We start from the raw sequence: 24,323 nt of genomic DNA, 5'->3' as shown, positions 1-24,323 counted from the left end.
TGTGCTTGGACCTCCTCTCCCTGCGAGGAGGCGAGTCGACTTCTTCCTCATCGGTCGATTCATCGCTCTCCTCGTCCTCCTCGGCTTCCGAATGCTCCTCGCCGCTCTCGCCCCCGCTCCCTTCTTCTTCAGCGCCGGGGTCCTGCACTCCGTTGGGCATCGAGTACATTTCAATGAGGGCCTGAAAGGATAACAATCAAAAGACATTCAGTCGACCACAAACGGGACATCACGTGGTGAATCGGAAAGATACTTGATAAAACAGAAATATACCTGCTCCGGCAGGCGCGAGTTGTCGAATGGAATCACCCTCCTGGATCCCCGAGGGTTGTCTTTGTTGCCAGTGATTCCCCTCAACCAGTTCTCCAAGATATCCTCGCTGACCTCCTCCGGGTGGATCCGAGTGGTATCTTCGAGCCCAGAGTACATCCACATCGGATGGTCGCGCGCCTGAAGAGGTTGGATGCGTCGACCGAGAAAGACCTCCAGCAGATCCATCCCGGTCACTCCGTCGCGGACAAGCTGGACGACCCGTTCGACCAGCTCCTTGACCTGCGCCTTCTCTTCTGGAACTACCTTCAGGGGAGCAGGCTTCTACACTCGACCGAGAAAGGAGGAAGTCCAGTCGACTGGCCAGGGGTTGGCTGATCCTTGCAGTAAAACCAAGTCGACTGCCAGCCCCGGACCGAGTCAGGAAGGATCATCGCTGGGAAAGTACTCTTGCTCCTCATCTGGATCCCCAGACCACCGCACATCTGGATCACCCGCGTCCTCTCGTCACTCGACTTGGCCTTTTTAACCAACTGGGAACGGCAAGTGAAAATGTGTTTGAAAAGCCCCCAGTGCGGTCGATAGCCCAAGAAGTTTTCGCACATGGACACGAAAGCGGCCAGATAGACTATGGTGTTCGGAGTGAAATGGTGGAGCTGAGCCCCAAAGAATTTCAAAAAACTCCGGAAGAAAGGGTGGGGAGGCAGCGAGAATCCGCGATCTACATGGGTTGCTAAGAGGACACACTCACCCTCTCTAGCCTGCGGCTCAGTTTCGTCCCCCGGGAGCCGAGCCGGCTTGTGGGGATCAATCCCCCCTCCACCAGGTCATCGAGGTCGTCCTGCGTGATTGCCGAGCGGATCCAGTCGCCCTGGACCCAGCCCGCCGGCAGCCTGGACCTCGACAAGGATCCGCCCCGGCTGGTCTGCTTGCCCTTCGCCTTCGCGATCGCCTTCTTCGCGCGTTCCAACGCCGCCGTCTTGTCCTTCCCCATGGTGGCGGATCGAGCTCGAGCGGAGGTCCGGCGACGAGGCGGAAGCGAGAGTGGCGGAGGGATTGGGAGAAAGAGAAGAGAGAATGGGGGCTGCGGAGCAGAGGCCTGGCCCAAGACCTTTTATAAGGCCTTCCACCGAGTGGCTGACTAGTGGACCCAAGCGATCTAAACAAATCCCGCAACAGTCGCGCGCACAGTACGTGGCGAAAAAGGTGGCGCGGGGATCGAGGAGACTTACCTAATCCGTCCCGATAACCTCGTTTCCTCCCGTCTGGCGCGATTCCCAAAATTCGAATCCCGCGAGATCCGTGGAGAGGGGAACAACCTGTCAGACTGAAGACAAACACCCTCTACATCATCATTCGGAATTCAACCATGAAAGTTCACTCGACAACAACCAAGAATGGACCAAGGCGATTGAGAAAGGAGTCGACGTCGTCTCCTCAACTCATTATTTCAGGACAAGGCATATTCATAGCACAAAGAGTGGGTCGGAAGTGTTCTCGACCCCTTCCTCACTCAAACCCTAATCCATTCGGGGGCTAATGATGAAGCTATGTACCTAGGGTAGGGTCATGGACCAGTCCAACGTACCCTCCCCAAGGACATCTTTACAAAGAATCAGAAGCAGTTGAAGAGAAATCATCATCCACTCGACCGTGGAGATGCGCTCACTCGACCACCTTGAAGACACTCGACCACCAGAAGATGAGGAACCCTCCACTCTGCAATGGTTAAGACTTAAACTATAGCATTATGAGCATTTATGACATTTACTGCAGACGTTACCTATAACGCCTTTCCTTTATGAGCATTGAACTCTGTGTAACGGAGGGGAGCTGGGGTCCTGGCGCACTCTATATAAGCCACCTCCCTCCTCTGGGACAAGGGTTCGCACTTTTGTAAACACACACACGTATAATCCAGTCGACCGCCTCAGGGCACCGAGACGTAGGGCTGTTACTTCCTCCGAGAAGGGCCTGAACTCATAAAACTCGTGCGTACAACTACTCCATAGCTAGGATCTTGCCTCCTCATACCTACCCCCCATTCTACTGTCAGTCTTAGATCTACGACAGGTGGTCCTAAAATTGGATTTCAAAAAAGCATATGATAATGTTAACTAGGAGTTTCTCTCTCATTGCATTGAAGAAAAATGGTTCAATGACACTTGGATGGGCTAGTTTAAGAACATTATTGAGGGAGGAACTCCGAGTGATGTGGCTGGGAGGACTTTTGGCAGCCATAAAGGTGTTAGATCGGGGGGGTGGGGGTCTTTTGTCTCCCTTCCTCTTTAATGTGCTGAGAATTGTCTGCAAAAAATGGTACTTCTAGGTCAAAGTAGTGGACAAATCACGGGGTTGATGCCTCACCTGACTTATAGAGGGTGTTTATTCCTCAGTATGTCCATGATACAATCAGGTTCATACATGATGACTTGGACATTGTGAGAAACTTAAAACTGCTTCTCTATATGTTTGAGCAAATGTCTGGATTGAAAATTCCTGAAAAGTGAAGTGTTCATGGTGTTGCATGATGAGAAGAGCCTGATATATATGTTGATATTTTTAACTTTCAAATGGGTTCTTCGCCAATCAAATACCTCGGTGTGCCTGTTTATGCCAGTAGACTACATGCTAATTATGAATTTTGGCATGTATAAAAGATTGGAAGGATGAGAAACTAGTAGTTTATCCATTGGGGGTAGGATAACAAGAATAAAATAATGCATGTGTAGTATGCCCGTGTGCTATTTCTCCATGTACATATTTCCGAAAATGAATATAGGGGTATGGAAAAGACTATGAGGTGAGTTTTCTGGAAGGCTCTAGTAAGAAGAGAAAAATATCATAGGGTTAGATGGCTGGTGGTGTGTAGACCCAAGAAGACAGGAGGTCCGAAAATTCATAATCTAGAGAGGTTTAATGTTAGTCTGTTATGCAAATGGTGGTAGAACCTTGAATCCAGAGAATGGATGTGGCAAAAGGTAGTGAGGAAGAAAATATAAGATTTTTAGAGGGATTTATCAAATACATGATACAATGAATGACTCGCCATGTTGTGCTGACCTACTAAAAATCAATTATTTGTACCTTCAGGGGATAATAATGGAAGTTGGTAACGGGCTTTTTGGGGTGATAAATGATGAAGTAATAAGCCTCTCTTGTTTATTTTTCATGGCCTATTTCAACTGTGCAATGAACGGGAGAAGGCAGTTAAAAAAAGAATGATATCGATAGGACAATGACATTCAGGAGATGGCTGAATGAACAAAATAGGTTGTTATGGAATATGAGAGATTTATTTGGGAAGGACATGGTTATCCCAAGAGTATGACACTCCCATTTGGCAATGTAACAGTAAAGGAAGGTGTTACTGCTCTATAAAAGGACAACATTGGAGCAACATGATGATGGGGAAGGCAACGAGGTGAAGTTGTTCTGATGATTGTCCAAGATGTTGTTTGTGACGAAGAAGAAGATGTTGAGACATGATCCAGGAGATGGATGAAGATTAAAAAAAACATGATTGCCTTACTTTCTGGAGTAGTGGGTTTAGAGCTTCATCTATGCTTTATCTTTTGGCGATAATGTGCTTCCTGGCAGCAGTTCCTGCTTTAGTCTATTCTCCTGGCTAGTCTTAGCAGGCGGCAGTTGGGATATAATTTTCTTTTTTAAAACCTTATTATTGGCTATTTTCGTTTTTTATTATGTTGTCTCTATGAAACCCTAGCCTATTTTAGGATTGTATGTAAAAGAAAGAGATTGACATAAGAATAAGATTACGTGAATATGAAGCACGCAATCATCGGCATGCATCTGAAGATCTAAACCTTTTCATTTGGCACTCGTACGTTACTCCCGTCGGCGTAATATCCATACGAAAGCGTAAATGGTAAAATACGTGGACACAGCTTGAAACTGTAAACTTGTGTAAACTAAAGGGCAGAGGCTCGTTTCCATCGGCGGGCCTGGAGGACAGGCGCGGGGCCACCGGTCGAGCGCGCGTCGGGGCGGCGGCGGCGGCTTGGCCGTGGTGGCAGTGGCAGATTTCCAACCGCCTCCGCGTCTCCGCTCACATGCGAAGCCATTGCTATTCACCTCCGGACGGGCGAGGAAGAACGCGGGTACATCTGATACCCGCTACTTAGGCGCACTCTACAATCCTACGTTTAAGGTGAAGCTGGATTATTCTCTCTAATTTATTCGGTTTCCATCTTCTGCAGCGTTGGATTTTCGCAGGAGGATATGCCCAGTGAAAGAACTGCCTTCTCTCACCTGTCAAAAAAAAAGAAAAAGAACTGCCTTCTCTCGGCGAATCCAACAAATTTCTGCAGTGAAATTGGTGCGTGTAACTCCACTTCTCCTGTACATTTTAACATGTGGATACAGTACTGCTCTATCTGTAGTTCAGATTTAGTACAGTGTTTGGACCCTGTGACAACAAATTTGTGCAAACTGAGTGTTGGTTAATCACGCCATGATAGTAGCAATTCCCATCCTACTCATCCGCAGCTTGCCACAACTGAAAGTGATTTTTCGATCCCAGGGCACGGGTCGCCTCTGAACTTGGCAGGCCGTACCGGAATCGCGCACTTCCTTCTGCCTAGGCAAGCCTGAAGCAATAAAACAAGCACCCAAGTTTTTAGGATTGCAGTGGTAATAGGATAGTGCATTATGATATCAGCATGTAACTTCTGGAAGGACAGAGGGCTTTACATCCTTTACGACAAACTCCGTTGTCTCTGCGTGGCAACTCCCGAGGCAGCTCCTGCTAGAGCTTCTGCAGTCCTCAGCCGGATTTCCGTAGCTCGCAAACTCAATATCCGTGATGCGTTTGCCTTGCTGACACCGGAGCCGAACTGCTGGGTGCTTTCTGCGTGACAAGAGTGATGGGGTGGATAACTCATTCACACTACTGTATACTCGGGTAACCGACATTGTGTTCACGCTTATCTGTAGCGGATCACCACCCATTTCCTCCATGAGGACGAGGGTGTTCTCTCTAGGCTTCAGAAAGTATTGTGGTACGTGGTACCTTCAGAAAAGACAAGCGAATGAGACATCAGTTGCTGTTCATCATTCGAGTTCAAGAAAGGATTTTGTGTTGTTAGTAGTAAAACTAGTTATAGTACTGACAAGGACTGGGATGGTTGTCCGCTAGGGGTTTTGAAGGAGGCCCAATACCGTCCGATGCTCTCTCCATTGATCCACACCTCACCCTTCCCCATACTGCTGAGGTTCAGCGTGACTGGGTCATTCCCCCATGGTGTGTCAAATGTCGTCTGCACCAAATGACAACAATTTCCCAAAGCTGTCGGTTACTGTCACTGTGGAATAAACATGTAATTGAAGTCTGTCAGGAATTAAAGACTTATGTACATTTGATGTACCTTGTACCAGATAAGTGGAAGGTGCATGGACTTATTGATGGCAGTCCATTGCGCACGAGATGATCCTTCCGGTGTGTATATATTATTCATTTCTCCAGATAAGCCAATCTGCACAAAGGTAACTGATTGAAAATTTGAATCTGAGATTGATCTATCGATTCAGAATCAGTGTTGACCTGGATTTACTTGGTGTTTCCACAGCTCATTATTCAGAGAATGTGATTTGTGATCTCCCTGTTGTATGCTCACTTTACGAACTCCAAAAATTCTTCGCTCCATGTACGCTCCAGAGTCCTTTACTTGTTAGAGTAAAACTCAGTCCATTGCAAATAGTAGGTAACATGCTTTTCTAATCCATTTGCTGTGCTTAATTTCTTATTAGTGCTTATGTAGAGTCAACTGAGCTTTTCCCTTTGGGGTCCACTAGTCACAGCTTGGGTGGTGTGTTTTGTTGACACACTTTTTTTAGCTTAATTTTCAGTCAAGGAACAAGAACCAATGATTTTCTAGTGAGCCTCTTTCTTGGTTAAGCTGACTAGTCTATATGTTGAAATCTCTGTCAGGGGGTTATGTTTTTTTTTGTATTTTTAAAATGTTGTTCAGTATTTTATTCATATATGCTGTAAAATCTGAATAACACAATTATCATGTACTCCCTCCATTCCAGATAGTTCTAGGATTTTCCTAGTCAAACTTAGTAAAATTTGACCAAGTGTATACACATATCCGCAAAGACTGACAATACTAAATATATATAATATGAAAATACATTTCATAATGAAACTAATGGAATAAAATTTATATTGCAGATGTTGATATAATTTGATGTATACTTGGTCAAATTTGATGAATTTTGACTTCAGAGAATCCTAGAACTTCAATTATTTTGAAACGGAAGGAGTATAATTCAACAGAAACCATGCTCTGCTGATGTATTTATTGGACTGCAATGCTGCCTGATGGATACCAGTTGGATGGCACCTCATGCGCTCCTTGATTTTAAATATCGACACCTTCGTATTTGAGAGTCTATACAATTAAGTGAAAGTCATACCGGTGATCCAACCATGACACTTAGCAGTGATATGGAGTTTTGTCCTTTCCTTAGCGTAATAGGTGTCTTGAGAATGATATTTCTAGGTCCATCATGACTCCCATGCGCACTACCTAATCACATATGGAAGAAGATAGCAAACATAGCAAATATACAACTGAATAATAGTTGAGGTTCAATTTTGTGATGCTATTCAGTTGGTGCCTTCTATAAACTGCACTGAGATAGTATTTCTGTCCATACCTACATAATCATTGTTGATGTAAGCATGTAAAACATGTGCTTGTGACTCCACATTAAGCACTAGCTGGGTATCCCCATTTGATCTATAATCATATCTGCATGATTTTCATTATTTTATTATTAATGTGGGCAGGATGAGGTATTAAAAACCAATGTAAACATTAAACCATTAAACAAGCTGGAGCTCATCTTACCTAGTAAGGTACCAGAGATAATCTGTCTCATCTTTTGTAGTTGAGAGATGTTCAAAAAATCGATGTCCAATGTGTGTGGTGTTGTTTATTGCCAGAGGAATCGGTTCTTTGAATATTTTCCAGCTATCAACATTGTTCAGAGACTGGACAACTTGTGCTGTTCTTAAACCATGCTGTGCATTTACCTGCCCAAAGTAAAACTGATAAATGAAGCACTCCCTGCAGGTCTGCAATGGCTGAAGAACTGAGGGTAGTTGGCTCACCTTGGCTGTTTCAAATACTACCCTCCTGCAACTTGAGAGGATACTTATTGATTTAGGAGCTAGCTGGAATGATGCTTCACCAAATTGGATATTTGATGTTTTATGCTTGTCCAAGTTCACTAGGAAAGCCACACAGTTGGACTCAGTTTCAAAAACATGTCCCTGTAGTATGCCAAAAGTTAGCCGCATAATTTTACTGAAAAAAAAGTATACCTAGTTTCCTTTCACTCTGCACACAAATTCACCTCTTGTTGCTCACCAAATGAGTAAGTAGAATATGATCCTGAAAGTAGTGGTTCTTCAGATTGCTTTACTGCAGCATGCAATTCTCTCAGATGAGACCATGTTGATTGCCATATTAAACCTGGATGTATGCTTGGTAGTTCAAACATCAATATGTATATATTTAATCAATTATCGTGTTCTCCAAAATTAGTGTTTTCAAGATCTTCCATTGATGTAGATTTCACAGATCATCAGTTTCTAACTAGACATGTTACATGGTTTGATTTTATGTGCCTTCCTGGTGGAGTATGCTCATGTTATAATATTTAATTTACAAGAATTTTGAATAGTCGCTTTTAAAATATGTCAAAGATAGCTTGCAACGGTAGAAATACTTGCCATATTCGTCAAGTGGAGCTCCATCATAGTAGCTTGTTGTTACATAGGAGGATGCAAACCTCCCAAAGTTTGTCCCGCCATGATACTGCATCATAATCCGTAATTGTATGAGATCATGAATGAAATACTAAACATATTTACTGAGAGATCTTAGGGAAGCTTCTTAAAGTTTCCTTGTAAGCTGTACCATGTAGTAGCTTACAAAGCTTCCTTTTTTTCTTGCTATAAAAAGTGCAACTGCAAAGGCAATATCTGCTGGTGATCTGTATCTTGGGTCATGACCATATAAAGGATAGCTGTATGCAGAGAAACTTGCAATGTTAGGCCTTATATGGTTATACCCCTGGGAATGTGAAAGATCCTCAGAGAAAAAGCAAAGAGTGTTTGTCGCACCGAGATGTCCAATTTTCGGTCCATAAAGCTGGCTTGTTTGGCTTATTTGGCCCAATAAATGTTTCCCCGCAGATGAGCCCGTTGCAGGTATTAATCTAACCATGTAATAAATGTTACACTGCTTTCAAATTGTGGATAATCTGCAATCCTGCATAATGGTATAAGAAAGGGCACTGACGATGGGATCTGGAGCATCGTCTTGTTTGCACATCATCCATGGAACGCCGGTCTGAAGGTTTACAGCCATTACTGCTGCCCAGCGAACATAAGGTGGTCCCCTTGAATGAAATGCTCCCTCGATTAGCTTATATTCGTTCTCAATCTGCATTTTAAATTTTAGGGTTGCACAAAAAGATCAGCTAATACAGAGCACGAGGGTCAAGTATTGTTCAACTGAAATACCTGTGATATGATTATGGGACCTCCTTGTGGATAGTATAATTTTTCATCCTTCATCATGTTAACTATTTTAGCAACAAACTTTTGCATATGTACCTGCACGTATTCAATATTTAAGTACGATTCATCTACCATGATAGTTTAGCATGACATAATGTCGCTCTATGGTGCTTGTGCAGTTAGGATTACACGGACAATTCATAATCTGGTTTTGCAAACCAAACAGTCTATATTCTTGTAGATGCATCTTTTCAGTTTTCTTGCACTGTTTGTTTCTGGCAGTGAGGTTGGTAAGTCTGTATCACTGTATGCAATATACTACTCTCACCTCATATATAGTCTGGCCTCATAGACATCTGTTTTCACCTATGTATTATGATTTTACCTCACAATCATTTGTCATTTCATTTGTGCTTGCTTAAAATGCATCCTGTGGCTATTTTGGTTATGCTAATGGGTTTCTGAGGGTAGTATGATGTTTTACAAGCTAGAACTACGATGAAAAAATATTCTGAATATTTGGTAATACTATAACTCATTTTACCATGTGAACAGAGGATTGAAGGAAACAAGAAATTATATTTCTATTCTGAATAATCCCGCTGCAGCAAGATTCTGTATGTTATATGGTTGACCATATCATTGTTCTAGGCTTCAAAGGCACTGTGTTGGGTAGTTGATACCTTGTAGGGTTCATTGTCGCATCTGAAGGTAATGTTTGGGACACCACGCAACCAAAATGGCAAGCCTCTGCATGAATAAAAGATCTAGTAAAAGCTTTACATGTTGAGGACACCACAGAAATGAAACTCTTCTCTGAAATTCATGTTGGAAATGCACTTCATCATCTCATTACCCGTATTTCCATTCTGCCTCGATGAATGGGCCGACCCGGAGGCTCACATAGAGGCCTTGAGCATGGATTTCTCTGATGAACTTCACAAGATCGTATCTTCCTTCGAAGTTGTACTGGTACATTAAAAATGAATTTGAACACTCTTAGCTGCAAAATGCTCTTTTACTGAACTTTTGCCTGCTGTTGCTGTGCAGGGAGCACCCACCTGACCTTGGATAGGCTCATGGACATTCCAGAAGACGTATGTCTGTATGACATCCAGGCCACCTTCCCTGGCGCTCTCTATGAGTCTTGGCCACATCTGCTAATTGGATTGTACATTAGTTTGAAGGAAAGGAACTGAGGTTTTCTGCTTCATACAGTATGATTCGTGGCGCATGCTTGATTGCTTGATTGCTTACTGTATGTATGTATGTATGTATTGACTGAACTAATTTGATTGCTGGGTGAAACTTTAACTGAACTAATCTGTTTATCTAGTGAGTTAGATTTTCTGCTGTAGTGTACTAGCAATCAAGAATTTACTTTAATTAAAAAATGCTTGAAATGATGTCTTATTTGGGGTTGACAGTTACGGCAGCATTTACCTGTCACTCTTCCATGTTGGATGAAAAAGTGAGACGCACTGAAAAACAAAAGTGCGCCTTTTTGTGGTCGATGGACTGATTATGTGAATCACTTCAGTTATTCAAACACTCAGAAAAGGAACCCAGCATTTGCAACTTGAAATGATGGGATCCACTTCTAAGCAAAAAAGAATTGGTACAAAATGACACGCACGAAAATATCAATCAGTACAAGAAAGCTTGTTGAAATTTAACTAAAAACTGCACGTTTTTTCACATCAGAAAGCTTTACTAAACTACTGGTTACATCACAGTGAATGCTCGAACAATAACGTCGAAATTAAAATGATGAATCCACTTTCAATCACAAAGAACCAGTACAAGGTCACACGCATGAAACATAACAATTCAGGAAACGGCATGGTACCTCAGGTGTGCTTCTTGGGTAGTGTATATCGCCGGAGAAGAGCATCCTCCTGGCGCCGTCCAGCATCAGGCTTCTGCCGTCGTACGTGACCTGTCTTCTCGCCGTGCCGTTATGTGCTCCCTTCTCCTCGTCGGCCCAGACTCTTCCTGCCGCCGCCGCCGACGCTCGTGCCATTAACGCGGCCAGGAGCACCGCCGTGATCGCTGCTGCGGCGGCGGCCATGGACATCTCTCTCGGTTGCTACTGCTTGCAGGCGATATGCTCGATTGATTTCCTTGTATATATGGAGCTGCAGCGATGGCAAGTAACGCATGCTTTCCCCGGGAGTCGCGGGGACAGATATTCATATGGGGGAAGGTTGGAGGTTAGGTTGCAAGGTTGTGGAAAAGAATTCTACGAGACCAGATATCACGCGAGACTCATCTTGATGAATGACATGTATCATCCATCAGGATGGGTCTCATCTGCTAACCGTGAAACCTGGTCTCATATAATTTTTTTCCCAAGATTGTGTATGCATGCATTTTTCTTTAAATGTCGTTTACGATCTGTATAATGAAAACACGTTGCAACCTTCGTGGCCAGTGCTTTGAGATCCAGTGTGAGTTTGTGCCATCACGCTCACTAATTCTTTTCCCTATATACGATACATCATGGGAAGACATAATTCATGCGAACTTGAAGGATCAGATTGTCTTTTGGTATACGCTTAGGCGGCTAGAGCGAAGTTCTCCCCCCATCCAAGCTTCCCTGGCCAGCCCATGAGTTCTCCTCCCCCTGCCTACCGCTCCGACGGCCGGTGACCGTGGGGATGAACCGATGAAGCTCTGGTGTAGATTCCTGCCGTCTCCTTGGGACGATAAAGTTAGGGTTTCTCGTCATACATTCATGACATCAAGATCTGGCATCAGGTGTTTCAAATCGATTCAAGGGACTCCAGAGTGTTGGTCCTTAGGGGCTAGGGCCACGCGGTAATGCCCTTGCCAAACCCACCGATTCCTGGTCGATGCGTCTGGAATCTAGACTGGCCTCACATACCAACACTAATATTTCCCGCACATTTTGTCCTCACTCGTGCGCACCTGAGAACAAGTTCTTAAATTTCTTCAAGCCAAGCACGCTTTACTTTAAGATTCCTTGAGGATGAGCTTTTTGAAAAGAAGGGCCGCCTTGTTGATATGAATAGTCTATCATTTCTATTAAGCCGGGATATCACACATGTGCACGAAGACTTCCGGACTATCATCGGCAAGGTCAGATCGCCTCTAGTATGGGAGGGGCGATAACGACGCGTCAGCGGCTCATCCTGACGGAGATAGTGGACGTTCAGTGGTTCAGAGTCTTCCACGTATACATCATGGGAAGATGTGTCATTTTCACAGGAGTAGCCACTACGATGCCTTGGCTTACAATGCACTCTCACTAGTACCGCAACAATAAAGATCTTGCCCTTGCCTAGCCTTCACCCGTGAAAAGCGAGGAGGCGGGATACCCAACATACAAGTTGTGTCACGACCATTGCTAGACATCTATGTGGCATGACCACGACTCCAATGTTGCTTAGGTCAATGTAGTGCCCCTATCCCCGCTCCTAGGGAGGCTTATGGTTGTGGATGGCAGGACCCGGTCGAACCCGGACCTTAAGAAGGTATCAGCTAGGAAGTGCCTATGATGGACTAAATCATACCTAGAGGCTCACACACATCGGCCAACCCAAAAGCGACACAAAGTCACCAAGGCACAGGAGTGAGACCAGACACACCAAAATCTCCATTTGTCATATCTAGGCTCCACAACAACCCGTGAGCGCTTAAAAAAGAGAACGACGTCATAGTAGCGCTCCGCCGCATGGCCTAGTGAAATGGACCTAAGGTTTTCCATGTGTTGAAGAAGGGAGGGGGCTAGGTCAGGGTAGACAACGTCGACATGCATCATTTTCGTTCGCATCGATCATCGCTAAGCATGAATTCGCACTAGCCCATTACCTTTTAACCCCTCCCCCCCCCCCCCCCCCCCCACCCCCAAGATTGTCAGAGCAAGGCCAAAGATGGGGAAGCAGACCACCTACAATACCAGCATAGAGAGGGAGCCACGTCTCGTTGTCGATGAATAGAGGGCACTAACCAGCATGGGCCTTACCGCCAAGTAATGTCGGCCTCAAGGACACCGGCCCACTGCTTCTTTCCTAAAGGTGATGGTCACCATGCTTCCCCTCCCCACCTTGCACCCCCTTTAGAGGCCAGATCCATGCCCAAGGAGGGCCAGCGGGGCATTGCCACCACTGACCTTTACCGCCAAGTGATGTCACGCCTCTAGGGAGAGCGTGTCGCGATGGGCACCTACCAACGACCACGAGGGGAATAGAGAAAAGATGCTAACTGTGGCGGCAAGATAGGGATTCGTCCATGTCTGCAAGAAGGAGCGACGCGGGGACGCATCGTTCTCATTGCTATAACGTATTCACATTTCACAGTTTTTTTTTACTGTGTTCAAATTTCGCAGAAAAATAGTACTCCTTTCCAAAATTCTTGTCTTAGATTTGTCTAAATACGGATATATCAAGTCACATTTTAGTATTAGATACATTCGTATCTAGACGAATTTAAGACGAGAATTTTGGGACGGGAGTAATGCAAAATCTACGGTGTACCGAATACGGTCTGGACTCAAACCATTTCCGCGTCCGCCTTCGAAGTGCCGGTTACGCCTATCCACCCAGGCTACGCACACCTGTAACTCCATCCCCCATCTCCTTCTCCCCAAAACTTCCGACTGTTCAAGGTTCAGACCCACGCACCGCACACACCACCAAGCCCATGTCGGAGGCGTCCTCTTCCTCGGCGGCGACCCCGGCCTCGGCCCCGCCCCCTGCGCCGGCGCTGGATCCGGAGGCGATCTCCCTCATGGCGGAGGAGGCGCCGCCGGAGGAGATTACGCTGGTCGTGAAGTGGAGCGGGAAGGAGTACACGGTGCGGGCGATGGGGGACGACACGCTGTTGGAGCTGAAGCGGCGCATCTGCGAGTTCACCGACGTGCTGCCCAAACGCCAGAAGCTTCTCTACCCCAAGCTCATACTCAACGACGAGTCCGTCCTCCTCTCCTCCCTCCCCTTCAAGCCCAACGGCAAGCTGACCATGATCGGGTACGCGCGATCCCCCCTGCCCTCCTCGTGGCTCTTAACTCTATAGTTGCTTGGTTCGGATGCGTGCCTGCGAAAATCAGTGCATCCGCATGGAATTGGATGATTATTTTGTATCGCCCCGCGGAAACGCTAGGTTTCGGTTGGTGAAATCGGTGGGAGATGCGAGCTTGGTGGGGATCGAGCGCAGATGCCACGGTTTCGCAATGCGAGCGGCTGGATTTGGAATGCTCTGTGAACCAATCGCTAAACCCTAGCTTGTTTGATCTCTTCTGTCTGTGTTGTGTGTTGGTGATTAGAACAGTTGCTTTGTATGATATATGTTCTGGAACTGTGGAATTGGCGTATTTGATGGTGGATTTGGGCATTCGGTATTTCGGTGTGGCCGTGTAAGGAAAACAGGAAGTACTTGTCTGTTTGACAGTTTAGCGTTAGACGAATGGATTGGGGAATAATGTGGGTGGTGACAGCCGAACCGCCGCATCAACTGGCGCTGATAGATATTAGAGTATGCGATTTTCAGCTGAGAAGGATAAGATTACCTGCTCAAACATTATTAGTTATGGGCTGTAGTTTTAATAATACTTGTGTGTGCTGCGATGGTGTCCCATTTAGAGTGGAGTATGTTAAGGGCACCACCACCAGTGAAATATCTGAAGTAAGTAAATTGTTTGCCTGTTGAATAACTGTAACTGGTGGTTGCATCATGAACTTTGTTCAGCCATTTTTTCACTTTTGGATCAGAACAGTTAGTTATTCTTCAATGGTTACCATTTTTTATTTGTTTTTGACTTATGATGATACCATTTGGTGGTTGTTGTCTTTTACTTATGAAGATCGATAATGTGGCATTCAGTCTACATAGTATGGAGATGGTAACTGAAATTTGAAATGAAGTTAGAGCAAATCTAGTCTGTTTTTTTTCCGCGAATACACAAAGCTTGCGTATCTTTTCATCGATAGAAGAAAGGAGAATGAGTACAATAGAGGATACAACACATGGCATGAACGCAAGGAGGCATGAGCATGGAACCCGGAGCAGAGAGGAAAGGGGTGCTCAGCCCAAACAGGGAAAAGGACACAACTAAACCCACCAAGCCTAAAACTAGAGAGACATGCCTAATCAGCGAGACATCGAACATCTCCAAATCCAACACCGGGGACGCTACGAGCGAGCAAGATAGCGCCTTCAAGAAGGGGAACGACGTCGTGCCGCCGCCGCCATCCGATCCAAAGAATTGGACCTAGGGTTTCCCCCAAAGCTCGAAGAGGGGCATGGATAAAGGCCATGGCAGCACCTCCAAGAAGGGAAACGACACGCACGAGTGTTGCCGCTGCCAGCATTGGTAAGCTGAGCATGCATTTCGCCTGGCCTAACTCCGAGCAATCCCGTAGCCGCCAGATCAGGATCCGAAGATGAGGAAGTCAGTTTGCCGGCCGACCGCCACCTCAGAAGGTGATGGGGCTGCACCTTCTGAGGTGGAGGTACTTCATATTCATGCCATGAGGTGGCTATACTTCATATTCAAAACTAGTCTGTTTGGATGGTGATTTTCTGGGTCCATAATTTGCCCTTGTGTCTAAGCATTTTTTTCTGGACACATTTCAGTAGTAACTTCAAATAACAAAGTTCAGTTTTGTTAGATACTTCATATTCTGTTTTATGGTGTTAGCTACCCATCATATTTTTACCCATATTTGCCAATAATTTTGATAATGGGTTGTTGTTCGGTGAATCGTATTAAGCTGCATAAATCAACAGTTAAAAGTTCGTAAAGATACTAGTGGAATACTTACAGAAGTGAGGTAATTGATTCTGTTCACATAGATAGATCATGAGTTCAGGACTACTTTTATTTACAGTGAGATGATACAATTTGGGCGTGGAGTGTGGATTACTGCTGTAGCCTGTAGGATAACAATCTTATGCCCGAATAGAAAGAAAGAGCCATGGGCGTGGAGTGTGCATTACTGCTGTCAGTGGTGAAGCTACTCCTAGACTCTGATGTCAAGTGGCATCACAAAAAAAATTAAAAATTAGCCTGCATAACCTAGCTATAAATTACTCCCTCCGTTCCAAAATAAGTGTCGTGGTTGAACTAAAACCACGACACTTAATTTGGAAAGGAGGGAGTACTGTATATGTGTACACAAATACTGTATACATGTACTTGTTTGAGCTTTTGACATCACTAGATTCAACTGCTAGCACTGCCACTGACTGCTGTAGCCTGCGGGATAACATTCTTATGCCCGGCTAGAAAGAGCCAACATTAATGTTAATTTATCCCTTGAGCTTTACTCAACATAAGTATATTATAATTTTTTTTAAATCAAGGTCTTGAATTCAAATCACTCTTTTGGTGCATTCTACCTCAAACAACATGCTCCGTTTCATGTAGTTTCCTTCCGTATGGAAGGTGCACACTGGTCCCTCACAGTAATTTATAGATCTGTTGTATTGTCTTGCACCGAATTTCAGTACTGTTGAAGACGAAATATTTGTGGACCGACCAGATGATCCAGAGGTGCTCGATGATTATGAATTTTTCAAAGATGAAGTTACTGCTATAAAGGATAATGTTCTCTACAAGCAAAAAGTGAAACGTCGTGCAAGCCAGTATAAGGTATATTTCCTTCGCATTTTTCTTTCTTGCTATATGTTTCTTCCATATGCATGTTTGTGTAGTTCTGCACTGGTACCTATTTGTGTTAATTCTGATGCGCTTCTTGGTGCCTGCTCCCCCTTCAATCTGTGTGAAATTGGTCCAACTTTCTGCATGGTCCAGCTTCGAGTAATTTAAACACTTCGACATTAGACATTACTATGTGATTTACCATGTACTCAAAGCTTTGCGAGTCTTCTTGTGTAACAGTACAATGATGGACCTTCTTGTATCTCTATACTTGAACCTAGATTCACAAAGTTCTTTGAGCAATGATCTTTTAACCATAACTCTGGTGTGTATCTCCTTTGTTGTGACCTACTGTTGAGACAACAACAGAAGCAACCACTAAAAGGAGTCCATACTGTTGGTTATGATTACAAACGGAAGTTGTTGGGCCTTACTGCCTTGCTAAACTTACTGTAAGATGAATTTGAGGTGTGATGACAAAGCGCTTGTGTCCTGTATTTGCCTTGGTTGCCTTGTATAAAGTGATTCTCCAGGTCTGATTAACACATCTTTTTGTGCCTATGCATGTAGATCAAGCTCTTGAATCCATGCCGCGATGGAAAAAGATTGCTTGTGTTAGACATTGACTATACTCTGTTTGACCATAGGTCTCCAGCTGAGAATCCTTTGGAACTCATGCGTCCATGTAAGTGCACTTTTGATCCACAAAGCTGTGTTTTTCAGTCAGCAGACTTGAAGTTTCATGCCATTATTCCTTTGCAGTTCTCCATGAATTTCTCGCTGCTGCATACGCAGAGTATGATATCATGATATGGTCAGCAACAAAGTAAGCTTTTGCTACCGCAAACTATCTATTCATCAGTCATGATTGCAATGTGAAATTGGTATAAATGATCACTGTCGATCCTTGAATGCAGTATGAAATGGGTGCAACTGAAGATGGAGCAACTTGGAGTTCTCAGCAACCCCAACTACAAGATCACCGCCCTTCTGGATCACATGGCGATGATAACTGTGCATGCTCCTGACAAGAAGGTTTTCGACTGCAAACCTCTTGGTGTCATCTGGACTAAGTTCCCCGAGGTTGGTGTTCTGTGCTCGAGTGCATCACAATGAATGCGATATTTTCAAGCTTAGTTATCTGACCATTGCCCCCGGCTCCCCCATATGCAGCACTACAACGAGAAGAACACGATCATGTTTGACGACCTCAGGAGGAACTTCGTCATGAACCCACAGAACGGCCTCGTGATCAGACCGTTCAAGAACGCCAGTAAGAACCGAGGCCGCGATCAGGAGCTGCGAAAGCTCACGCAGTACCTGCTCTCCATTGCGGAGCTAGAAGATTTCAGCAAGCTGGAGCACGACGGCTGGGAGTCCTTCATGGACGAAACCGGCAAGAGACGCAGGCGCAGGTAGTTTTCTTCAGTATAGTGATCGGCAGGCAGAAACCCTACTACTTTTTGTCAAGTGCCATCGACTGCACAGACTAGCGCACCAGAATGAGCAGGAAAACCCTAATGTCCACTTGAAACACACCGCGAGAACACCCCATGCTTAATCCGCGTTCGACTTTTTGGCGAGTTACGCTTGTTTCCGAGCCTTCAGCTCTGCGCTTTGCCAGCTTCAACGTGGAATTATTAGCTTTTCACTGTGGTTTTTGGTCCATTTGTGTTCGCCATCAGTGTATCTGGCCTCTAGCTTGCATTGGCGCGAACTGTTCTGCAACAGGTGGTAGGGAGGGTGGTAGAGTGGTATCATGAGCAGGCCTGGACCTCCGATGGGGGATTTTGACTGGGCTGAGTTATTACTACTGCCAGTGTGCTGGTGATGAACTGATGACTGCTGAGGCTAGCTAGCATCCGGCTGACTGACTGGCTCTCTCCCAGCCAACGTATCATTTCGAGTATCATAATGGTGCTGCAGTCTTACCAGTCTACGGCGTCTGTATGTAGGAACCAGGCCAAGTTATTATGGTCCCTGCCTCAACATTCAAAAAAAAATTAAAAAATTATGGTCCCTGGCTAGCTAGCTGTCGCCGTGTTCGTTTCCTTGTCCCGCCCATTGCGCAGGATCTTGATTAAGTTATCTCAGCCGTATGTTCATTTTTTACGAAGGAATCACGCTGTTTTTTTAAGCAAGGTTGAACAGAGGTTCTTCAAAGGGTGGATTCAGCCGAGGTTATTTTACCTGTATTTTACATGTAGCGTTGCAGCTACCTAGATTTCGGTTGGGTTTTTCATTGCCATCCGCGCCTTCACGTGGCAATCGGGGTTCTTGCCCGGTTGCTCCCCAGCCGACGACCATCATCAGGGCACGGGTGTGCTGGGATTTCAGTGAAGGATTCCCTGCAGACAACAGCCGCGTGTGGACCACGGCCATGCCTAGCCCTAGCCAAGACAATGATGCGCCACTGCGCCCCCTGCTCCTAAACTTGGAGCGAATTACCACTTTACCAGGCCCCGGCCGACACTTGTTCTTTGGATGTCACCGCGATGCCAAACTCGTTCGTTTTAGACCTCCAATTTTCACTTGCCACCGCAGTGACTTTGTTGGGTGCAAACCATGCAGCAAAGAAAACCTCAACATACTCGAGCAAAGCAAGCATCACTCAACAACAGCATCAGTCTTTTGTGCAACACAACACGATGATGGTACATCAAGGTACAGATTACAATCTTGCAGCAGAAAAGATTAAGAAAAAGGTTGGCAGTACAAATTACACACACTGAAAAGACGGCAAGGCTGTAGGAGGAGGGTCAAATCCTAGGACTCTTTCAGACTTTACATTTTACAACACGATGGGGGCAGCAGCGTGCACGATCCACCGCAGCGACACACGACACGGCCGCATGCCGCACGCCTGCACGGACATCTTTTTTTATTTTTTATACTCGATCGACGGGTTAAAAAGCACAGAACGGGACAGATATACGGGAGTAAAATATGAGAGGATCACGCAGGAACGAACTAGACAGACAAACTCAGCAGCAAACTCTATAAAAACATGGTCGTGGACATGGCGGATGGGCAGGTCAGGCGAGGAGCCAGAAGTTCTTCTGCCACCGGGTGCTGACGAGGTAGCCGCCGACGCCCTTGCTCTGCTTCCTCACCGCCAGCGTCAGGCACTCGGCCTGGTTGATGCACTGCTCCACCACCTCCTCCCCGCTGCTTCGCGCCAAGCTGCAACCACACCACACACACACACACGTTCCCATTTCTTCATTCAGACAAGGTCTAGTAGAAGCAGCTAGTGATGACAAGATGAAAAGTTAACCACCTGACCCGGTTTCCACATGATGCTACTTTACTACATTTTGCTGTGATCTTGTCGACATGAATGAAGATTGGCAACAGTTATGGGACGCTTGCTTTACTTAGTTGGGGGATGCAGCTAAGGGGGACAAGGAAAAGCATCTGGGATTTATGGATGGCACATGGATCTGCACTAGTCGGGTGGTGTTTTCCGGAAAGACACGCACGGATGGACCCTGCCATTGAACAACGGGTGTGAGCCCGATCAAGCCTGCCCAGGAGCCGTCGGTTGTGAGTAGTGACTCGACCGGACCCGCTCATCAATCAATTATCACAAAAGGCTTTGCTTGCACAAGATCGCCCACTCGAATGCAAATCCACTACTGGTCGGTAAGATGAATCTGCTGGTGGTTTACCATGTTCTTTTCCTGAAAGGATGAGCTCTACCAGTACGTACAGACGTAAATACGAATACAGATGTAGCAGTGCAGCTGAAGTTTTTTGTTGGGATTCGGGATCCAGATATGAATGACCCTGAACTACCACCTTTTAAAAACCGCACCACACGCCGCACTGTACAGACTGACACCATGATAGATTCTCCCGGCCGGTAGGTTTCTATCTACTCACAGTTGACCTAAGCCTAACATTTTTAACACAAGCACACAATAGTGATAAGGTAGATAGATACAGTATTCTTAAAAAGAAAAGGTAGACAGTAGATAGACACAGTGATGTCTGATGTGTGGTGAGGATATATAGATGCTTACCAGCTTAGCCAGCAGAAGGTAGAGGGCTTGGTCTGGCTGAGCACCAGCACGGAGGCCTCCAGCTTCTTCACCTGGCTGAGGATGGTGCCCAGCTTGGGGCCTTGGATCACCAGCGCCTCCACCTCCACCTACCAACATCCACACGCAAAACCCGTCTCCATGGCATGAGCATGAGGACAAACCAACAGTTCATGCAACGTACGGTGACAGGGGAGTAGAGTACTACTCGTGTACTGCGCCACATTGAGGCTCTGACTTTCGATTCAAGCAACCAAATAAAAGCAGATCACGGCCGGCAGGCTTGGGTTTCGTACGCAGTAATGCCCATGTTTACGGCCGGTTTAGGTGGGTTTTTGCTTGGGGTTGGGGCGAGCCCCCGCTGGCTTGGCTTGTTTGCTTGCTAATCCGTTCTTTGTGCCGGCTGAGGGACCTTTGGGTTGGGGCCTGCCGAGATCCATCCGGCGGCCATGAAAAGTGGGCGGGCGGTGATTCCCTTTTTTGTGTGTATGTTTCTGATCTGATCTGTATAAAATACAGGGGCCAACCAGATGGATAGACTCACCGTTTTTAACCAAGTACTGAAGGTGTCTCTCCCTCACCATGTGAACTTCAGGATGGCGGGATTAACCAGGAAACCGAAACTTCACGCTATTGACTCTTGGCGGCAAGACTATACTTGAACATTTTCTCTAGGCCTAGTTAACATGCTTGCAATTTCAGATAATGAAGCACGCTTGCATGACTATATAGAGAGGCCTCCTATATAGAATATCAAGACATTTTCTCTAGGTCTAATTTCTATGAACTACTACAGGAAACAGGAAGTACAGAGGAACTCCTTTTCAATAAATAAATGAACTCCGAAGTACATGTTCTATTGGTGGTAAAACACAACACAAACTTTTTGTGAACTACTCCTAGAATCTCTTGGGCATGGTTCCAGGCGCATGCTTCCAAAGGGGGAGCCCGAACCAAGCTAGACTGTAGAGACTAGAGACAAGCTCCTCAAAATGGCGATTTGAAGCAAAAAAGAAGCAGCACAATTAGCTAGCTCGAAATAGTGAGATAGTTACACGGCATGCATGTACTACTTTTGTTGGCTGCGTGATGCAGAGGCCGGGATACACTCCTTTTTTGGGGGGAAATGCAAGTATTTTCGTCCAAAAAAAGGAAGAATGCTCGTAACTTGACAGAGAAATGGCACACGTATAATACCTCAGGCCTGCAGGCCTTGCAGAGAGTGCCGAGGGAGTTGGCGAGGGAGGGCGCCTCCTCCGCTCCGGCGCCGTAGTGCGGCAGGACGTGGAGCAGGGTGAGGAAGTCCCCCCGGTTGGCGACGTGGGTGAGCGCCCACATCATGGCGTGCTTGGCCCCGGAGCTGTCGTCGACCACCACCATCACCCGCTTCCTCCCCGCGGCCGCCGAGGACGACGCCGCCTCCCCCTTCCCGCCGCCGCCGTACCCTCTCCCGGCCCGCTTCTTGGACCACCGCCTGGAGCCCCTCCTCCTCCCGCCGCCGTACCCGTCCTGCGCGGCCTGCAGCCCGTTGCTGGAGCTCAGCTGCCTCAGGAAGTGCTCCCCGGAGCCGCTCGCCATCTTGCGGCGCCAATGCCGGCCGCGCGCGCGCTCGCCGTGCGCTGGCTGTGTCTGGTGCAGAGGACTGTGCAGGAGTGGAGTGATGGTAAGCTGGTGTTAAGGGGAGAGAGTGGCACGGCCGGAGCGATATAGGGGTGGATGGGCGGGGGAGAGGACAAGGCCGCTTAAAAGAGAGGAATCATGGAGCGGGTGGATTAGCCCGGTGGTGGTCACGGGCGCGCTCCACTTGCACTGCACACACATACAGAAAAAACTGAAGAAATAGAGCTTAAGTGTTTAAGCAGAGAGTATAATGGAGTGCAAGTATAATACTTGTACAAGGGAATCGCTGCACATTCTCGTCCGTTTTGGCCTTTGCGTATGCACCATCATACATGGGTACGGATGATTTTCGTGGTCTCAGCCAGGGGCTGGCTGTGCGCGGGAGAGAATATGTCAGGTTTCGTCGACATGGTTAGCTCCAAAACGGGACGGATTGGTCAATACGGCATCAATCGTAATGCACGGTGCTCTTGGCGCTACCCCCACATACGCTTATCATGTAGCACCCATTAATTCCAAATGGTTTCCATATGCTACCAGTACCAGTGGATCTTGTTTCTTATTCACGTGCTAACCCACCTAGCTATCCGGCTAGCCCTTTGCGTGTGCAATCTCGGGCAGTGAAGCTAGGAATAAACATCTCTCGACCTCACTCTCAGCGCGGCTCTAGCTGATCCTCTAGCTCAAATCCCGCGGATTTGCATGCCAGGACCAGCTAGCTAACAACGAGCCAACGCCTCACCCGCTCAAGCCTCTGACAGTCCTCACACAATTCTCGCCGTATGCACGGTTGCACACCACGCAGCTCCAACCAGACATTCGAGAGCGGTGTTGAACGGATGCACGGGCGATGGAGGAGCTAGCGTAGTACGTGTTGGGTCGGGACATGTGCATGGTCCATATGCTCTGCATGCATGGGGCAGATTCTCGTTCTCTCGTCCGCTTCTACAGTCCCACTCCTAGCTAAGCCCTACCAATACGAACACCCCCTTGTGACGGGGGGGAACAGCCTTGCCAAGTTTTCACCGAGGCATCATGGCCGAGCAGAGCTGGCTAGGGCCGGAGGGAGACGTGGTCGATGCTTCCATGATCTGCACGAGGAAACTGGCGCAGGGCGTGGGGTGGTGCTGGGCAGGCATCGCGGACGGCAAACGCAACGCAGCGCGTGCATGCATGCATGCGCGCCACGGTACGTGCGTGCTCATCTATTGCTTTGCAGAGTTGCGTGCGTGCTGCTGCGCTAAGCATGTGTATCACTGGCTCACTGCTGCTGCTGCTGTGTGATGTGTGCTGGGTTAATCTCATGACACGGACACGGAAACGGGAAACGGGCCACGTGTGTGCGTGCGTGCATGGTATTAATTGATCTGCTGCTTCGTGTGTAAAATTTGCTACGTGATGTGTCGCGACTGAGACTGACCGTCCCGGCTGGACAGACAAACTGGGCGCCGCGCGTATATATGGCAAAGCAGTAGAGCTGCCAGCTCTCAAACGTCTAGTCACGCACGCAGGATACGGCGTACGTTGATCCTCATTTGATCAGCTCTGAAAAAAAGCTTTTCATGTGCGAAAAAGGTCAAGAGAAAAGTGTATACGTACTACGTACCGCAGCACGCAGTGAAGCTTCAAATTAAGACCGGCCAGTGAGGGTGCAGGCCGTCAGCCCGTCGCCACACCAGCCATCATCAAACCTGATACGCGCTGCCTGTCAGGAGTCAGGACGCCATTTAAGCAGCAAATTAAATCAGCAGGTAGTACGCCCCCAGTGTGCTAAGGCCAACTCCAAAGCACGACCCTAAAACTCACCTCATTTTGTCCGGATTTTATTCATATGGGGTAGAAATAGGAGAGAAAATGCCGGACAGAGGTCGGACAAACTCGCTGCACGTAGCGCTGCTACCCCATTTTTACTCCATTTCACCAGCTGTCCGTCCTCGTCATTTATTCGAACACGTAGCAGGTACAGCAGACTCGCCGCTACGACCGCTTCTGCTCATGCACGCCCTTGCTCCCGTCGCGTCGCATGCCCGCTGTCGCGCCCGACGCGCACTGTCCTTGTGCCCTCGCTCCCGCCGCGCCCGCGCGCGCGCCTCGTCCGCCCAAACTCGCCGTCGCCCGTGCCACCGCGCCCCACGCCCGCGCCATGGCGCATGCGGCTGCGCTTCGTGCCCGCGCGCCCGCGCCAGGCCGCCCGCGCTCGCGCTCGCCG

At 47.0% G+C, this 24,323-nt stretch overlaps 3 protein-coding genes and 1 long non-coding RNA gene across 8 annotated transcripts; 2 read left to right on the top strand and 2 right to left on the bottom strand.

Moving 5' to 3' along the window:
• Positions 1 to 4,615: 4,615 nt before the first annotated feature.
• Positions 4,616 to 11,038, bottom strand: LOC125545438 (beta-galactosidase 7-like). 4 transcript variants are annotated; one of them, XM_048709374.1, is made up of 19 exons: positions 10,677 to 11,038; positions 9,889 to 9,984; positions 9,684 to 9,796; positions 9,511 to 9,577; positions 8,831 to 8,923; positions 8,607 to 8,750; positions 8,429 to 8,523; positions 8,223 to 8,331; positions 8,036 to 8,120; positions 7,657 to 7,775; positions 7,412 to 7,573; positions 7,149 to 7,333; positions 6,955 to 7,049; positions 6,712 to 6,824; positions 5,844 to 5,951; positions 5,658 to 5,765; positions 5,404 to 5,549; positions 4,984 to 5,302; positions 4,616 to 4,880 (listed from the first exon to the last, which is right to left on the bottom strand). In XM_048709374.1, the coding sequence occupies exons 1-19, from the start codon at positions 10,902 to 10,904 to the stop codon at positions 4,770 to 4,772; spliced, it is 2,496 nt and encodes an 831-aa protein (XP_048565331.1). In that variant the 5' UTR covers positions 10,905 to 11,038; the 3' UTR covers positions 4,616 to 4,769. The 4 variants fall into 4 exon arrangements, 3 of the variants coding, with proteins under 3 accessions (XP_048565331.1, XP_048565330.1, XP_048565332.1); XM_048709373.1 differs by having other exon boundaries at positions 7,149 to 7,573; XM_048709375.1 differs by lacking the exon at positions 4,616 to 4,880 and having other exon boundaries at positions 5,127 to 5,302; positions 5,400 to 5,549; positions 7,149 to 7,573.
• On the top strand, positions 9,568 to 10,238 carry LOC125545439. Its single transcript, XR_007300034.1, has 2 exons — positions 9,568 to 9,799; positions 9,878 to 10,238. It is a non-coding gene; the product is annotated as an uncharacterized LOC125545439 (long non-coding RNA).
• Positions 11,039 to 13,395: 2,357 nt separating the features above from the next.
• Positions 13,396 to 18,102, top strand: LOC125545436 (ubiquitin-like domain-containing CTD phosphatase). Its single transcript, XM_048709370.1, has 6 exons — positions 13,396 to 13,818; positions 16,298 to 16,442; positions 17,022 to 17,136; positions 17,214 to 17,277; positions 17,369 to 17,534; positions 17,625 to 18,102. Exons 1-6 carry the CDS (start codon positions 13,493 to 13,495, stop codon positions 17,868 to 17,870), a joined length of 1,062 nt encoding a protein of 353 aa, XP_048565327.1. The 5' UTR covers positions 13,396 to 13,492; the 3' UTR covers positions 17,871 to 18,102.
• A 956-nt stretch (positions 18,103 to 19,058) lies between these two features.
• LOC125545437 lies at positions 19,059 to 22,220 on the bottom strand. Of its 2 annotated transcripts, XM_048709371.1 has the most exons (3): positions 21,692 to 22,217; positions 20,477 to 20,604; positions 19,059 to 19,634 (listed from the first exon to the last, which is right to left on the bottom strand). In XM_048709371.1, the coding sequence occupies exons 1-3, from the start codon at positions 22,070 to 22,072 to the stop codon at positions 19,487 to 19,489; spliced, it is 657 nt and encodes a 218-aa protein (XP_048565328.1). In that variant the 5' UTR covers positions 22,073 to 22,217; the 3' UTR covers positions 19,059 to 19,486. The 2 variants fall into 2 exon arrangements, with proteins under 2 accessions (XP_048565328.1, XP_048565329.1); XM_048709372.1 differs by lacking the exon at positions 20,477 to 20,604 and having other exon boundaries at positions 21,692 to 22,220.
• Positions 22,221 to 24,323: the final 2,103 nt, after the last annotated feature.

Source organism: Triticum urartu, chromosome 3 (assembly GCF_003073215.2).
Source record: "Triticum urartu cultivar G1812 chromosome 3, Tu2.1, whole genome shotgun sequence".
Lineage (NCBI taxonomy): Eukaryota > Viridiplantae > Streptophyta > Magnoliopsida > Poales > Poaceae > Triticum > Triticum urartu.
Note: the sequence above shows the minus strand (reverse complement) of the source record. Positions and strands in the feature narration are given on the sequence as shown.

Excerpts from the sequence above, each read along its gene's own strand:
- LOC125545438 (XM_048709373.1), bottom strand. The coding sequence starts at position 10,904 with ATGTCCATGGCCGCCGCCGCAGCAGCGATCACGGCGGTGCTCCTGGCC. Across the intron at positions 8,751-8,830 it reads GTCCCATAATCATATCACAG|ATTGAGAACGAATATAAGCT; the intron begins GTATTTCAGTTG and ends TTTAAAATGCAG. Across the intron at positions 8,332-8,428 it reads ACCGAAAATTGGACATCTCG|CTATCCTTTATATGGTCATG; the intron begins GTGCGACAAACA and ends CTCTGCATACAG.
- LOC125545436 (XM_048709370.1), top strand. The coding sequence starts at position 13,493 with ATGTCGGAGGCGTCCTCTTCCTCGGCGGCGACCCCGGCCTCGGCCCCG. Across the intron at positions 13,819-16,297 it reads GGCAAGCTGACCATGATCGG|TACTGTTGAAGACGAAATAT; the intron begins GTACGCGCGATC and ends ACCGAATTTCAG. Across the intron at positions 17,535-17,624 it reads TCTGGACTAAGTTCCCCGAG|CACTACAACGAGAAGAACAC; the intron begins GTTGGTGTTCTG and ends CCCCATATGCAG.
- LOC125545437 (XM_048709371.1), bottom strand. The coding sequence starts at position 22,072 with ATGGCGAGCGGCTCCGGGGAGCACTTCCTGAGGCAGCTGAGCTCCAGC. Across the intron at positions 20,605-21,691 it reads GCAAGGCCTGCAGGCCTGAG|GTGGAGGTGGAGGCGCTGGT; the intron begins GTATTATACGTG and ends GGATGTTGGTAG. Across the intron at positions 19,635-20,476 it reads ACCTTCTGCTGGCTAAGCTG|CTTGGCGCGAAGCAGCGGGG; the intron begins GTAAGCATCTAT and ends GTGTGGTTGCAG.